This window comes from Micropterus salmoides, unplaced genomic scaffold (assembly GCF_014851395.1).
Source record: "Micropterus salmoides isolate LMB-PRFRI ecotype aquatic unplaced genomic scaffold, ASM1485139v1 Ms_hic_scaffold_16, whole genome shotgun sequence".
In the NCBI taxonomy this organism is placed as follows: Eukaryota; Metazoa; Chordata; class Actinopteri; order Centrarchiformes; family Centrarchidae; genus Micropterus; species Micropterus salmoides.
Window position 1 is genome coordinate 26,189,100 of NW_024040707.1, and position 18,413 is coordinate 26,207,512.

The 18,413-nt window shown below is 40.6% G+C and overlaps 1 protein-coding gene across 1 annotated transcript in view; it reads left to right on the plus strand.

Moving 5' to 3' along the window:
• The first annotated feature begins 14,056 nt into the window (after positions 1-14,056).
• ntsr1 (neurotensin receptor 1 (high affinity)) overlaps positions 14,057-18,413 on the plus strand; it is a 59,939-nt gene continuing 55,582 nt past the window's right edge. Inside the window, exon 1 of the mRNA XM_038723712.1 lies at positions 14,057-14,833. Within this exon, the coding sequence (XP_038579640.1) occupies positions 14,171-14,833 (663 nt within the window). The 5' untranslated portion in view covers positions 14,057-14,170. The remainder of the gene's footprint in view (positions 14,834-18,413) is intronic.

Consider the following 18,413-nt stretch of genomic DNA (forward strand, 5'->3'; position numbering starts at 1 on the left):
GAGCCCTGCAAAATGACCTCCAGCAGGCCACAAATGTGCATGTGTCTGCTCAAACGGTCAGAAACGGACTCCATGAGGGTGGTATGAGGGCCCGACGTCCACAGGTGGGGGTTGTATTTACAGCCCAACACCGTGCAGGACGTTTGGCATTTGCCAGAGAACACCAAGATTGGCAAATTCGCCACTGGCGCCCTGTGCTCTTCACAGATGAAAGCAGGTTCACACTGAGCACATGTGACAGACGTGACAGAGTCTGGAGACGCCGTGGAGAACGTTCTGCTGCCTGCAACATCCTCCAGCATGACCGGTTTGGCGGTGGGTCAGTAATGGTGTGGGGTGGCATTTCTTTGGGGGGCCACACAGCCCTCCATGCGCTCGCCAGAGGTAGCCTGACTGCCATTAGGTACCGAGATGAGATCCTCAGACCCCTTGTGAGACCATATGCTGGTGCGGTTGGCCCTGGGTTCCTCCTAATGCAAGACAACGCTAGACCTCATGTGGCTGGAGTGTGTCAGCAGTTCCTGCAAGAGGAAGGCATTGATGCTATGGACCGGCCCGCCCGTTCCCCAGACCTGAATCCAACTGAGCACATCTGTCTCGCTCCATCCACCAACGCCACGTTGCACCACAGACTGTCCAGGAGTTGGCGGATGCTTTAGTCCAGGTCTGGGAGGAGATCCCTCAGGAGACCATCCGCCACCTCATCAGGAGCATGCCCAGGCGTTTTAGGGAGGTCATACAGGCACGTGGAGGCCACACACACTACTGAGCCTCATTTTGACTTGTTTTAAGGACATTACATCAAAGTTGGATCGGCCTGTAGTGTGGTTTTCCACTTTGATTTTGAGTGTGACTCCAAATCCAGACCTCCATGGGTTGATAAATTTGATTTCCATTGATAATTTGTGTGATTTTGTTGTCAGCACATTCAACTATGTCAAGAAAGGAGTATTTACATACATTTTTCTGCAATTATTATCTCTCTCTCAGCTTGTTACTGCTCGTATAGCCATGGGTCTTGTGTTTTTTTCAGTGTGCAGCTCTTTCTTTCCTGTGCTCCTTCAGGTGCTGCCCTTCCCCCTCTGCAACAGGTTGGTGTACACAGCTGCCCCACTCTTTAATCAGGTTAGGATTAGAGAAGACCTGGTGTGGGGACCACTGGGTCAGATGACCGTTTTAGTTGCATGGAGAGCTGTGGAGTTGTTTGAAACTGTGTGTGGAGCTGTGTGCTCATGTTTTGTTCTGTTTGTGGAGGGAGGGTGTATGTGTGCTCTTTTTTATTGTTTAGTTATGTACGTATTTATTGTAAGTAGCCGCCTAATTTTAAAATATTATGCATTTTCTTTTAAGGAAGTAGTTTTGTGTTACTGATAATGAGTCTTTCATTTGTGGGTATTATAATATTTGCATCTTGGTTGCATATTATCTGTTTTTTGTCTCTCTTGGCCCGGTTCATTTGTTACTCCTCCTCACTTCTGGACTTCAGCCACATGAGGACATAACAGCTCCTACAACATTCCTCACTCATCCATGAATTACATGATTTCCACATAATATTGCTTAATTTATGTAAATAGTGTACTTTAATAAATCGTTTAGACTTTTGTTTCTAACTGCATGTGTGACTCCACCTTCTGTATCTGAACCGTAAGCCAGGTCATGACACTTGACAGCAGCGGGTGTCCCATCTGTATTCATGCAGTGAAAGCTGAAACACATGGACAAACATGCAGAATGTACGCAGATGCATGCTCAGTGGGACTAGATACTGATATGTTTAAATGATAATGATCCTGAGAATGGTACTTTAGACCATAAACCCCTTACCCATAAAAATTAAATATGTTTAGACGCTTTTCTATGACAAAACCCATAACCCTTTTAAACTGACAAGAGCACCCACATGTTCTATACATTTGAGGTTCCAAAGACATCATCACTTTCTGTGCACTGTATGTGCATGTGGTGACGTCACAAGCTGGGATATTTGACTTCCGTTTGCTGTACACGCTACTCTATTGTGTCTCTTTATTTATATATTTATATACTTTTTATCATCGCATTCTGTTTCTTAGACATTTCTTTCTCATACATACACATGCACATTTACAAGTGCAAGCACATTTACACACACACAGACATAACATTATGCATGCACAACTACATAGAATAAAGAAGTACATGGACGCGGAGCTAGTACTTAGGTTAGCGAGGTTATGGTCGGAGGACTAAGACCAGGGGCTACAGAAGTTAGAGCCAAAGGTCCCAAGGTGAGGACTGATTGATGATTTCGATTTTTTTTACTAGGCCTCTTTAAAATATTTTTGATTGCAGAGCGGTGCAGCACATCTTCCCTCTCTCTTTCTCACTCACCCGTCCCTCTCTTTCTCTCTCTGTCAATGTTGGAGACCCAGCTAAAGTTATTAGCAAGCATGAAAGGAGCCTAGCTAATAAGGAGAGCTAAGCTTTTGAGGCTAGCCTGGTGTATATAGGTGGTAGTCAATATAGACAATATAGTCAATATAGACTAGCCCCCCCCCCCGCCACAGTCACACTGTCATTCTGTGGGCAACACTGCTACCTTTACTGTCCAAAAGAAAGCCAGGTGTGCAGCCACCCCTGCCACTATCAAAACACTGTGTAACAACACTAATAAAAAAGCAGCAAGAAATATTGCTGCAGGGAAAAAATTTAAGTGGACTAAAATCACTGAAGAAGAATTGTGCAAATCCAGTGGCCTCACACTATAACTGGGAATTCCAAAGCTTTCAAAGCACAGAGATTTCTGGGATGTCAAATCCATGTTCCCTACCCTCAAATGGTCATGTCCAGAGACCGGTTCCTCAGCATCACATGGACTATGCACTTGAGGTGACCCTGCAGAAGATGCTGCCAATGACAGAAAAAAAGAAACAAATCACTATGGCTGTCATAGAATACAGCCTCTATTTGACAGTTTACGTGTAGCCTGCCAAAACCCTTTCTGTGGCTGAGCGTATGGTAGCCATCAAAGCCAGAATCAGTCTGATGCAGTACATCAAAAATAAGCCAACAAAGTAGGGAATAAAGCTTTTAGTGTTGTGTGATAATAGTGGCTACACAGTGGATTTCAACATTTATACAGGGAAGTCCAACATGGTAAGTAGTAACAGACTTTCATTTGAAGCTGTGATGTCGCTGGTCAGAAAGAAGTTCTTGGTATCTGGATATCACATTTACTTTGATATTTCTTATACCAGACAACTACTCTTCCAGCACCTTTGACATGGGGTGTGGAACCTACAGGGACACAAGAATTAGTGTCCCAAACACCAAAGTTAATGCGTTGACGATGAAATCTCCACAGAGACCAGTAAGTTCAATCAGAAAGGGATATGTGTGCACCACTCTGCACACTGCATACTCAGGGGACATTGTGAAAAGAGTACGCAAATCCAACAGTTTGTACAAGCTGTTGGATGTTCCAGTTCCTACAGCTGCAAAAAAAATTACTCGCTTCATGGGGGTAGTTGACCCGTCAGATAAATTGATTGGCTACTATTCCTCATGGAAAAAAAGCAGGAAGTTGTAGATGACGGTGCTGCACCATTTCATTGACATTGCCATCACAAACAGCAAGGCGTAACAGCTGTACAAGCAACTGTATAGCAGCCAAGAGGCTCCTCTTGCTCATGACACACCAGGCCTTCCAAGAACAGTTGTTGGCAGAGCTGTGTGAGGTGTCCTTACAACCAGCACAGGAGAGCTACCAGCATTTACCTGTTGCCATTTCTAGTACAGTTGGCTCAAAACAAACCCCACACAGGGGCGCGAGAAATGTAGGCTGTGTGGGAAATGCACTCCATTCATGTGTAACGCATGCCAACTGCCCCCTCTGTCATTCTGGACAGGAACTGTCACAAGTCTTATCACAGCTAGGGTTGCCTGTGTATATGTATGTATATGTATATGAGTGCCTTTCTGTGTGTTTAAGTCTGATGATGTACAGTCTTTTGTTTGTTTTTTACACAAGTAAAATACCTTATACATGGTTTTTATTTTTAACACTTAACTGTTCAATTCAATTGTTCAAAATTGCTTTCAAAAACAATATGTTATCTGTTTGACTCAAAAAATAAAAAAGGACTTCTTTCATGTGTGAGGCATGTGAAGAACCCCTATGCATTATTCAGGACAGGAACTGTCACAAGTGTTATCACAGCCTTTCTACATGTTCAGTTCTGATAATGTACAGTTTTTCAAAGCACTTTATTTACTGTATTGTATAATAGAGTAGTGTTATTGAATATTTTCACCACTTAAAGGTTCAATGCGTAACTTTTAGTGATATCTAGTGGTGAGGGTTGCGAATTACAATGAATTGCACCCCTTATCTGGACTAACATATCAAAGTAAATACAGAACATCTCAAAAACTATCACACGTAGTACATCAAATATGACCACTGACAGATAACAGCCGCACACAGTAACAATGTTTATTTTTAGGAAACGTGAGCTTGCTGTTATTCCCCTCCCAGCGTTACCTATAACCTACCTACATAACACATACTACACTGAACAAAATTCTAAATGCAACACTTTTGTTTTTGCCCCCCATTCATCATGAGTTGAACTCAAAGATCTAAGACTTTCGCTATGTACACAAAAGGCCGATTTCTCTGAAATATTGTTCACATAACTGTCAAAATCTGTGTTAGTGAGCACTTCTCCTTTGCCGAGATAATTCATCCACCTCACAAGTGTGGCATATCAAGATGCTGATTAAGATTAAGATATACTTTATTGTCCCTGAGGGGAACGCAGCACAAATCGCTTCCTATGTGTGATGGAGAGATAGTAACTACATGAAATTAATACATCTACATATTTTAAAGCACAGCGCTGGAGAAAAACTATATGAAATGAATCAAACTTTTTTTTTTTCCTACCATGGCAGTAAAGGTTTAGCTGGCTGATCGCTTCCATGCACTAAGCCAATGCTACTGTTTTATTGCAAATTACTGATCAGCTGATTGTCTCGCTAAAATAACCAGCAAAGCCAAACCACACGATGGAGTAGAACTAGGCTACATGAAATTAACTCACCTACATATTTTACACCACTGACGGGAAACACATCACTTCTCTCTGCGATTATGTCCATCTTCCAGCTAAAGCTATCAAACAACAGTTTTCATTTGCATCGCTAAAATCCGATTTTCTTAATTAGCAGAAAACAGACAACTTCAGCGCTGCTTTGAAAACGTTTCTCCCAGAGCATCAGAGCCTTCCATTTGGGAAAATCCACACCACCGTGATTTCTGCCGTCATTTGTCTGTATCTGTCCCAACTCCTGACTCTGCATGGCTTCATCGTCTGAAGATCCACAGGCTGTCGGCTCATACTAAATAATACGTGTGCTCCTTCATTTGTCCAATTTTCACTTCTCTTCTTACTTCTAATAAAGCAGAAGACTACTCAGAGACTGTTTATTATTATGATGATTTCCTCTTCTTCTTCTTCTTTGTATGAATTCAATGTAGTTTGTCGTTGTCCAGAAACATGGCGACACAACATGGCAACCTCCATGGAAGGGGGGACCCGCGGTTATGTAGATAGAAATGGCTCATTCTAAGGTAATAGAATGAGACTGAGGATTATTGAGACTGTCACTACTAACTATGGTTCGATCACGTCGTCAAGGCCAAATCATATTCCATATGGTGTTGTCGTTCAAAGAACGTTTTGTTCATTTGACCTAATTTTGTATACGATACAAGAGAAGGAGAAGTCTGAGGGAGTAATTTGTTAATTTTCACGCATGCGTGAATAGTCTTGGACTCTTACGTTCACTCGTCACATGGCAGCTGCATGGGCTCAGTCAGCACAGGAAACAGTATTTATTAGTTTATGACTCTCAACTGTGGGTCTCTGGGTTTGAGTCGTTCATTTGTCACATGAAAGCTCGGCTACTGTGGAGCAGGAATGAATTAATCTTTCACCACTTACATGGGTCCTTTTGTTCATTCAGCAGGCTGAGTTACTGTCAGCGCCAGAGAATGAGAGGCAGGTCAGTTGTCAGGTAACAGTCACTGGACTGACATTATATATCTAATTTGTTAATTATGTGACATTTAATAAAGCATAACGTTATTACAGTGCAGTGATGTTGTGCTATAGTTTTAACAGTAACTTTGCTAGTGTTTACAGCTAACAGCTGATGAGAGTTGTTCTGGGTCCGCTCCACTTCAGTGCCCTGGCAGGGTTCTACTGGGAGCCGAATTAACTCCAAGGTAGTCTCCTCTCCAAAACAAACGGACCCAGTCAATAAAACATTAAAATACAACCACATAGCAACATTAACATTAGCCCTGTGGTGTGTTTACAGCTAACAGCTGATCCAGGTCCGCCAGAGAATGCAACGTAACTTTTCCTTTTTATTTATCAACAGAGCCGTGCTGTTGTTTCACAGCTCTTGACTAAGTGAACAACCTGTCAGTGTTTGAGAGTGATGTGCTCATGTTTGTTTCTCTCTGTCAGCAGAATCCAGACCTGATGTGGCTTATTCTGCGTTGAATTTTAATAAAAGTGTGTTTTATTCATCTAGTCTGTCTACTGTATGAATGAGCACTTTAGAGATATAATGATCGGAAGGTCGGCGGTTCAATCCCCGGCTCCTTCCAGGCTGCATGTCATCCAAGTATCCTTGGGCAAGATACTGAACCCTGAATTGCCCCTGGTGGCTGTTTCACCAGTGTATGAATGTGTGTGAATGTTATTTTCTGTTTGAGCACTTAGGCTCAGTGCATGAATGTGTGTGAATGATGAATGCGATGTAGTGTAAAAGCGCTTTGAGTGGTCGAAAAGACTAGAAAGGTGCTATACAAATACAGAGCATTTACACTGAAAATTACATACAGTGGGGAGAACAAGTATTTGATACACTGCTGATTTTGCAGGTTTTCCTACTTACAAAGAAAACCTGCACAATCAGCAGTGTATCAAATACTTGTTCTCCCAAATGTACATATGGCTGGTCTGGTTGTATACTCAAAGATTGTGAAAATGGATGGATTTAGCCGGAGTAGTGGCAGTTGAATATTGACAACATATTTCTGTGGTTTTGACATAGTTTGAATTTGGTTGTGGCCCCATAGGGCTCTAAAGAACAATGACAGAGAAAGATCAAGAGGTGAATTTGTGCATTATACTTTGTCAATTAAAGCAAGCAAGGCAGCCTTCCGTGTTTGAGAACTGCGCTGTTTTTTAATCGCCCACTAGAAGGCTCAGCCTAGTTCAAATGAAAAAAATCACACACAAAAAGATTAGTTCATTTTAATAAACGAGATCTGATGACTCGAGTCTGTCAAAAGAATGACTTTTCCCATCACTAATTCAAAATTGGTTACAATGTGCCTCCTTAACCTTAAGACAAACAAGTGCTGTGTCTCAATTCGGGTACTTCCTTGAGTATACTAACATGCAGTACACTGCGTACACTATGTACTTACTTGCTTAGTGTGTAATTTTTGACAGGGTAGTGTTCTTTCAAATCAAACACTGCTGTTCTGCACTAACCGGAAATGACTATCGTAGGATTGTGCAATACCCCCAGCAAAGAGGCCGCCTGCACAGCTCCAAAATAACAGCCAGGCTTTTTCACCCAAAATAAAATGCTCAGAATCGGATTTATTGCCAAGATCAAACTTATAAGTTATTTTCTTTGGTATATTGGTGCATAAATTAATAAAGAATTATATAAAATAAAAGCAATAGAAAGCAAGTATTGTAACCACAACTGTACCATAGACTGTATATAAAAATGGACATAGCGTCCGTGACGTCACCTGTTTCTCCGGTTTCTGAAGAGCCTTTTTTAAGTTCAAAATTGGCAGAGCTGGCTGGCGCTATCTTGGCAGCGTGTCACCGCACGTCACTCCCAGATAACCAAAAATGGAGGTAGAGCAGAGGTGTGTTGCTGAAACCACTCCCGCCTAGCTCAACGTGACTGAATTAGCTCGGGCTAAGGAGCTAATGCTACATGCTACTCTGCGGTGCTGTACGGTGGAGGTTGGAACCTGCGGCCGTGTTGTTACCAGTTTATGGACATTACCAGCTACAGTCAAGGTAGACACCAGAAAATATTAAAATAACTCACATATGTGTCTACTTCACAAGGCTTTAAATTCTTTTTAATATATAAATGGGGTAACGTTATTTTGCAACACTAACGTTAGATTTTGTAGAGACCAACGTTAACAGTTAACTATGAATCAGTTATTAATTACCTTAATTTTACTTAACTTTACAGCTCAAACGAACAATTTCAAGCAAATCAATTAACCCTTTTACATACTGTTGGTTATGAGCGGTTACAAGTCGTTTATTTGGACGTCACCTCAGTATGTTAACTTACTTGTAATAAATGTAATAAGCTAGCGGAGTCCTTAGTTACATGATGGCAGCAGTATAACTTTTAAAACATTAGCCATGGCTGCTATCACGTTACTTAATTGCTAAACATTGCTGCTGTCGGTCGGGCTGTGTGGGATTATTGTCTGGAATAGGACACTTGAGAGAGAAAGGTACTTTTAATATTTGTCAAAAGATTCTTGTTGAGGTTCTGATGCCTCCACATCTGCTACTCAAAGCTTAAAATTTGAGTCTAAAATAACATTGCTAGTCTTGGCTACTGGACATTTGACAGCTGATAAAAAATTCTTTAAAAAAAAGTCTTAAAAGGACAACACAAAAACATTTAAAGACTGTCTCCCTTGTTCCATTTTCTCTCACGTATGTGACGTAATAGTGCTATCAACATTAAAACATTGAGGCATCTTTTAGAAGAGCATCTCAAAAAATTAGAATACTGAGGAAAAGTTCATTGTGAGCATCAGAATCAGACAGAGATTAAAGGCTTCAGAAACCTTTGCAGGTGTTTTGAGTTAATTAGCTGATTAGAGAGCTGTTCTCCAGTTGACATTTCTGTATAATTTCTAATACAGAAATGTATTTATTCTAAAATTTTAATACATTTTGAGATAGTGGAGTTTTTATTTCCATGAGCTAAAAAAACGTAATGATCAAGATAAAAACATAAAGTTTGAAATGCTTCGCTTTGTGTAATGAATCTAGAATATGTCAAAGATTCACTTTTTGAATTTAATTATGTTAGAAAATTAACTTAACACAATATTCTATTCATTAAAGAATCATCTGTATTTACTTTATATTTTTTATCACCTGAAGAATTTATTACACATTTTCCTCCCAGAGTCACACTGTGGATCAGATGTCCCACCTGGTGCCAAAGAGCTGCACAGACCTGGAGTCCTCATTGTGCTGATGGGGTGGACTGACGTGGAAAGGCCTTCTCTCCTTCTGTTTACTTTGACTTTTAAATATTGTCCACAGTCCACAGTCCACACCATAAAACAACCAGCTCACAGCAAAACACAGGCTCCAGGTAAGGATACAAAACAACAATAAAGGCTTATGTGCTGAAGCCCATCAGACCAAACAGGTTCAGATGATGTCAAGTAAGAACAAAGTGAGCATTAGTAAAGCTGGAGAAACACAGAGAAAGTCACTTTAGCTTGCCGGCTAACACCGAGCAGTTGTTAATGTTATCCGGTGCAAAGTTATATCGCTTTCCACATTACTTCACCAACTAACGCCACCCATGTAACTATCCTGTAAGGATGTAACGGCAAAAAGCATATGTGGAGCGAATTGTTTACTAAAGGTAACCTATAGGGATGGAGCCTTGGCAGCCAGCAAACGCTACAGTGGCTCGGACCTGTCGCTGTGTTCTTCGTAACATTCAGTTTATGTTTATTGTGGTTTTACCAATACTCAAGTACAAAGCTTCTCCACCTCTCAGTCGCTGTAACTAACGTGACCCACATAACATAAAACACTGCAACAAAACTGTCACAATAACAAAGAGGAAGAGCCATCCACTATCACTAGTTACAGTAAAGTTACTTACTGCGGTCTAACTATTATAAAGTTTGACACATTCTCATTATAATATCCATTCCAGCTCACTAACCATTTAATTATCATCCAATACATGTAGCTGTGCTGTGAGCCTCCGGTGACAGATTCATAGATAGTAACTACTACTGTAACGTTGCAGTGGGAGTTTACCTGAGTTTCCAGCTCTGTCTGTTCTCCCCGTCTGTCTAGAGCCGCTGTCACTCTGCCTTTTTTCGGGAGTATTGAGTCAATAGGCGGCTTGCTGCGCTTAATGAAAGGTACGGCGCCGGTGTTGATCTGCCTCTGACACGGGAACATTGAAGTAACAGAGCCTGAACCTATGGCCTGAACATGTCTGGAGAAAAGCCACAGCCTGTATGCTGGTGTTCCTGCATTTATTGTGGTATTTCTGTATGAATACAGAATACCTATCAATTTGCATTGTGGTAAATGTTGGAATGTTCTGTTTACTGTGTTGATCCGATCTTAAAACAAACCGAAACAAAATCTGTGTATGTGCTGAACAAGAGAAGACTGTGCAATACAAATAAATTAATATACCCTATTTTTATTTTTTGGAACCACAGTGATGAACAAAAAGTGTGTTGTTTCTGTTTGTAAGTAAAATAGCCTTTGGCTCATTACCCTTTCATTCTGGGTTTTTCTTTCAGATGTACAGTATAGTATATTAACGGTATATGTACTGAACCAGGCATTCAGATTAGATAGATCTTCAGTCTTTTGACCAAAGAACCATTTGTTTTACATTGCTTCTGTCAGGTAAAAACCTTTTGCTCGCTGCTTAGTTCATGAATGTTTTTCTGCCATTTATATTTCACGGTGCTAGATTAATTTTTAATCTTGTTTCAAACCCTAACAACAGCCCAACTGCTGAAAAATAAACTTTCCTTTATTTCCTGAAGAAAATACAAATTTTATTTAACACTACTGAAATGTTTGTTTCCCAAACACGCAGAAAGGCACATACAGAGAATAGATGCACACTTAACCTTAAAACTGTATGACTTTCGTGTTGACTGACTAGGTTGCTTACACCAAGTTAGCTCCTGATACACAAGAGAAAACTTTATGTGTACAGATTCCACAGTTGATTTAGAGTTTAGAGTGCCACACCTGTCAGCTAAGAACAGGAAACTGAGGCTAAAATTTACACAGGCTCACCAAAATTGGACAATATAAGATTGGAAAAACGTTGCCTGGTCTGATCACTCAATTTCAGCTACAACATTCAGATGGAAGGGTCAGAATTTGGCGTAAACAACATAAAAGCATGGATCCCTCCTGTCTTGTATCAATGGTTCAGGCTGGTGGTGGTGGTGTAATAGTGTGGGGGATATTTTCTTGACACACTTTGGGCCCCTTGTGCCAATTGAGCAACGTTTAAAAGCGACAGCCTACCTGAGTATTGTTGCTGAGTACGTCCATCCCTTATGACCACAGTGTACCCATCTCCTGATGGGTACTTCCTGCAGGATAATGCACCACGTCACAAAGCTCAAATCATCTCAAACTGGTTTCTAGAACATGACAGTGAGTTCACTGTACTCCAAAGGCCTCCACAGTCACTGTGTGATGTCATCATAATAAAAAAGTTACCATCATCAACAGGCCTTTATAGGTATTATGTTATGGTTCATCATAGAATACACATTCTGCAGCATTAGCTATACGCTAAACATCCAGATGAACAGTTTATTATCTTCTAACATCCTGGTTTTAAAATGTCACTCTCGGTATAATCCTGAAAAACAGGAAATGTAAGATGATCACATAAATGTGCGATCATCCTTAAAACAGAAATATACAGAGTTGATACTGAAATTCAGCAACATATACAAACAGCTGACAATCCAGCTGATAAGAGTTATAACTCTGTTAGAGAGAAACAAATGGCCTGTTTGCCTGTATGATATGTATCAGACATAACCGACAGCGTTGTTTATTCAGTTTCTTTCCTCTTGTTGCTTTTCGAACTCATGCCCACTCAAACATCATTATTTTATATTGCATTAATTAATTAAATCCAACAATTATTTTAGTGCAAGTTAACAGTTTTTATTATCATTATTATTTATTACAGCCAGCAAATCACCCACCCAAACAAGCAGCGGAGGGAGGCTTCGGCAGACTACGCTGGATGCAGTGTGTGGGAGAAGTAGATAAATAAAAGCAATCAAATGCCATAGCAAAGTAGATTGTACACACTGCATGCTGATTAGTATTGGGGAAGATGTCGGTCTTAGGAACGTTCTTAAAATCAGAACATAGTCGCTTGGCCCCGCGAGGTATCTGCTCTGATGATCAGAAAGAGAGACGAGCGCTCCACTAGTAAACGGCAGGTGCTCTATGGATAGTAACCATGGCAACGGCTTCTGTGTGCTAAACAGCTGTAGCCTATTTAACTTTACTTAAAATTATACATAACTTTACCTGATAGGTCTTCATCTAGTTTTGCGGGGATGCCATGCAAATTCCCTCCTGTTGTTGTCTTATTTAGTTAACCCTTATGCAGGCAGAAGTGGAAAATGAGTTGTAAAAAATATCATAATGTTATGATTTATGTTATTTGCAACCAAGTAAAACATTTCCAAAAATATGTTTTTAATATTATGTTTATTTCAGATTTTACCAAAATTACCTTTTGTAATTTGAAAATCTGTTGATTTTCACTGGAAAACACAAAAAGAAACTAGCGACACAAAAAAGAGTTGATTTTAATTCTGAAAATTAAAATTTATTTAGCCATATGATTCCAGTTCATTATTCACTTCTGCCAGGAAATGATCAAGACAGACTCTCACAAGCATCAACACATGATGTTTGTTTCTGCAAAATGATGCAGAATGCATGGCAAATAATCAGATCATGAGTTCTTAATATCTAAAAAAGATATTGGTTGACCTAGATTATCACTAAAATCTAAAGGGAAAAGATCATAAACAGCTAACTCTTCAATTGACTTAAAAAGGAAAATATATCCAATGTGTGAATTTATTTGTGTCTTCTCACCTAACTGTCCTCCACCTCACTGACCCCTTAGATGAGATAAGGAAAAAAACATTGATAAAAAAGACATCCTGTCTCACAGTAAACATCATAATTACAGGTACTACAGAGTTACAGTACGGTACACCTAATTATTCTTAACTGTAACTGTGAAGAGGCCAAACTGGCCTGACAGTTATAATCAGTAATGCTATATGTTTTCTTCTTTTTGTGACATCCTGTCAGCCAAACACATTTGACTCTGGCTCTGGGGCCGAAGACATGAAGACATTTCCTATTTAAGTACAAGGGCTTTTCCTCACAGTCTAAAGAATATCACCAGCTTGTTGATGCCAAGGAGAATCCTTCAGGAGAGAAACAGTGTTATACTGCAGCACATAACCGCCCACATGCTTTAATGTGTTACAATAAGTGTGTGCCCATACATGTAACACACATGATAAATAATGAGCTCCATTAAAATTATTGAATGTATAACAGCACATTCACTTCTTGAGATGTACCACTGTGTGTAAAGAGGTGTGTGTGTGTGTGTGTGTGTGTGTGTGTGTGTCAGATAGAGGAGGCATGTTTTGCTACATTGGTCTCAGCAGTGGCAGATGTTGTGAAGTAACCATTAGATAGCTAACATTTCCTCTCTGCCTGCCCAGTGATAAAATTTCTCCACTGAGACTGGATCATTACTGAAGACACAATCCTAACTGATTCCTCTAACACAATCAGATACACTCTAGCGGGGTGTCCAGCTGTCACCTAACATTATTTATTAGCACTTTTGTGTCTGAGTTAGAGATGAGGAACGAATCTCATGCACACACATTCAGTAAGGGAGAAATAGAGTTCTGGTTGACAGTGGCACATACAAAACAAAAAGTGTTTCTCAGAAAGTGTATTTAAAATTAAATGCCCTTGATTTTCGAGTGACTGGTCCTTAACGTTATTTTTGGTTTCCAAGGTGAAACAAGAACGGACAAAATGGCAAGGGCTCCTCTCACTGAATAGCTGTGCGTCATCGCAGCAGATGGAGCACGCCTCCTGTCATGCCAAATATAAAAGCTGCTCTCTGACTTTCAAGAGACTGAACCCGTTTTACTCCGATAGAACATGTCTGAAAACCCAACAAATGACTCCGTTTAAACAATCATACTTTCTGTGTCCATGGTGTCAGACATAGAGGCATTATGGACTTCATAAACTCCACGCTGTTAGGGCGCGACTTGGGCGAGCTAGCGCAGCGACTTTTGGGGAATAACTCACAGTTTCCATTTCAGAACACCACCGTCGCTTCCAACACGGAGGAGGAAGACTTGGAAGTCAACACGGACGTTTACTCCAGGGTGATAGTCACAGTCATCTACATGGCCTTGTTCGCTGTCGGCTCTCTGGGGAACTCCATCACACTGTACACCCTGCTGACCAAAAAGACTCTGCAGAACCTCCAGAGCACCGTGCACTACCACCTGGCTAGCCTCGCTGTCTCCGACCTGCTGATCCTCGTCCTCTCCATGCCCATCGAGCTCTACAACTTCATCTGGTTCCACCACCCGTGGGTGTTCGGGGACGCCGTCTGCAGGGGTTACTACTTCCTCCGGGACAGCTGCTCGTACGCCACCGCGCTCAACATCGCCAGCCTGAGCGTGGAGCGCTACATGGCCATTTGCCACCCGTTCAAAGCCAAGAGCATCATGTCCCGCAGCCGCACCAAGAAGCTCATCAGCGCCATGTGGATCGCGTCCTTCGCTCTTGCCACGCCGATGCTCTTCATCATGGGCCAGGTGATGCGTAAAGGCGAGAAGATATGCACCGCGATCGTCTCCCCTGTCACCATTAAGACAGTGCTTCAGGTGGGTGTCGGAAACGTGTTTTATCGCTGTTTTGTGTATTTGCTTTGCCCGCAGACGTTTTCCATAGTTGCTCTTTACACATCGGGTGTAAAATATTAATATGACTCTGGAGTTTCCAGCTTCAAGTAGTGCATGAGTTTGGTGTAAGTGGTGTTTTTTCTATAGTGTACATACATGTGTGCCCAACACGGTTTTACGCACAGATGTGTTTCCAAAATCACCCTTTGTGCGTATCTGTTGATTTTCACTGGTAAACACAAAAAGAAACTAGCCGACACAAAAAAGACGTTGATTTTATTAAGCTACTTAGTCTTTAATTCTGAATATTAAAATTTATTTAGCCATAGGGTTGTCAGTGATTCCAGTTAATTATTCATTTCTGCCAGGAAATGATCAAGACAGACTCTCACAACAGATGTGATGTATTCTGAATCCAAAATTTGGTTTGACAACACTGACCATTGTTCTGAAGGTTTTTCCAGAACGCTCAAAGACCCGTCTAACCATCTAGATGAAGTTTACAAAGTTCTGACTCGGTTTGCTAATCCAAACAAAGATGGTAGTCAGAAATTACATACCTCCTCCCTCAGTTTGTACAGTGTGAGGTCTTAAATGAGTAGGCCAATTTCCCCGGCTTTGATTAAAATGCACATACTTGAATCAGAAGTGTTGTGATTTGCGTTTTGAGAGAATTGGAAATGATTAGGGGAGGGATATTGTGTAGCTAACAGACACTTGGCATTAGACAAAAGCAAAAGTGAATGTGACATCAGCTGGTACGTATCCAGTGAGTGTCTGTCTTAAGCTTTTGTGTAATCATCATGATCAACATCATCACTATCATCAGCTGCAGTGTCTGCTGTGTCTGGTTTTACTCTCTCCTGCTTTTCTACACCACACAGCTCTCATCTGTTCTTCTTGTCTTTTGTTTGTCCGTCTCATCTTCCTTCTGTGTCTTTTAACTCCTCTATTCATCACTCCTGCGCCACAAAAACTAACTGAAGCAGTGCCAAGGCTAACAGTTGTCATCTTCCGATGCATTCATGAGCCAGGCTACAGCAAATAGTCTGCATCAGTGTAGAAACATTTTCCCACACAAGAGGTCTTACCATATGGAAATCAAATACAAGTGTTATCGTTTCCACTTAATGTAAAGAGCAGGACAATAAATAATTTGGGACAGTTGAGTCTAGTGACATAATGACGTACACTGAAAAGGAGGAAACAATCAAATTGCTCCAATAACATCGTTTCGAGTGTGCAGATTTGTGAATATACTGTGTGGTGCATGTGTAGAAAATCTAATATAAGCTGGTTCAGTATGCGCCCTGCTGCTATGGAGGGTTTGCCTGTTTTGACAACACTGAATGACACCCAGTGGAGAGAAGGTGTGTGTGAGAAAAGTCAAGTGAAAAAGGGAAAGATGAGGATGTCAGAGGGAGGAGAAGAAAACTGAAGTGAAAGGGGAAGATGAGGAAGTCAGAGAGCGAGGGGGGAGAAGAAGTGGGCTGGTCACTGTGTAGATTAATAGGAGCATCGTACTAACACTGCCTGGGTTAGAAGTTCAATACCCCCTGCAGTTCGCCAGCAGGCTTAAATTCATCTGCAGTGCTGTGAGTGAAACTGTACTCAAAATGCATAAATAATGCAGAACATCTGAACACTATTTTAACTTCTTAAAACCTTTAAAGGCTGACTCTCTTGGGTTGCAAAATGTATTTCAGTTACACTCTTAAGATTTCAGTCCTGGCTGATTTGGTGACAGCCCCCTGGTTACTGGTGGTAACAACAACTCAGAATTATGGGGGCAGCAAACACTGTTTAATCAGCTACTTTGTCAGAAATACATCAGAAGAGGAGCTGGTGTATCTGTTTACAGTGCAGCCAAGTATACTTACACTGTTTAAATAAAGCAATTTGTCAATCTTTTTTTTTAAATCTTGCCATGAGCAACTGTGGTCTGATGCTGCAAGTAGTTTTCCACACAACAGTGGAGCACAGTGGAGTTGGTCATCTTGCTGCTCACTGTGGTTGCTCTTTCTTGTTCTATTACTCCCTGCAATATTTAAAATATATAAAATACAGAATATCACTTATCTTCTTTTGCATTTTTTAAGAAAGATTGCAGTCGGTCAGCTGAAGAACTGCCAACCATATTGACTTTATGTAAAGGATTATAACTGGAAAATACAGACACTACATATCTGTATCTTCGTAAAGCTGTGTCCTTCAATCTGCCTGCATATGATCAAAAAAGTATATTTTATCTTATCTGTGTGATTTACTGGTGCTATGATTAATTGTTATCAGTTATTCAACCAAGAGCATTTTGTTAATCAGTTAATCTTAACAAATTCTTTCATGCAAAATGGAAAGAATTCACAATGAATAAGACATCTAACGTTGCCACCCTGTGCTCTGCAGTGTTGGGCAGTAATAATAATAATAATAATAATAATGATGATAATATTATAGCAATGTTACTTGGGCAGTCCAGGTAACATTACTGTAACATTACTTTTCCAAGGAACAGGTAGGCAATGGATTACTAACAGTAGTGTTATTACAGTTATTAATCCAAGTAACGCTGTGTTACCAGAACGCCATTTTGTTGTTCTTGACGTGAATGCGCGACTGCCGGACATTATGTTGTTAAAGTCGGCAGCTAGCCAAAAAGCTAAATGAAGAATGGAGAACCAGAGAGATAAGAGTTCTTTTGACAGCTGTAAGCATTGCCATTGTGTGTCACAGTCTAAGGTCCAAAGAACATTTTCGTCCATTGTAAATTTATGCAACCAACATAAAGCTTTAGACTGCGAACAATTCTGCATCTAATTTAATGAAGCATCTGCTAAAGCAGCACAGCAATGTGAAACTTGAAAGAAACTCCGTTCACTACTGCCAGTGATGCATGCACTCATTGGGAGAGAGTGGCTTTAAGCATCATTTTGTGTTTTGTATAAAACAGTAGGCCTATAGTTCAAAAGTCGGGATTGGCTTTATTTTCATTTCTTTATCAGTGAATGGTTAAGAAACATATGTTTTGTACAAAAACATACTCCTCGCTAGTTTTATGAATATGCTATTAGTTAAAAAGTTGAGTAACAAGTTAATGTAACAAGTAACGTAACTTTTAATACACAGTAATAAGTTTTACTTTTTATAATACTATATCATAAAATACAATTTTGGGCGGCACGGTGGTGCAGTGGTTAGCACTGTCGCCTCACAGCAAGAAGGTCGTGGGTTCAAACCCCGGTTGCCCCGGCCTTTCTGTGTGGAGTTTGCATGTTCCTTTCGTGTCTGCGTGGGTGCTCCGGCTTCCTCCCACAATCTAAGGACATGCGGACTAGGTTGATTGGTGACCCTAAATTGTCCTTAGGTGTGAGTATGGTTGTTCGTCTATGTGTGGCCCTCTGATGGACTGGCGACCTGTCCAGGGTGTACCCCGCCTTTCGCCCAATGCGAATTCTGAGTAACTTGTAGCTGGCAATTTTTTACAACTTGCATTTTATAGAATGAATGAATAATGAATGAATATATATTGAGAATATAACTGGTAGATTAATTGATGATGAAT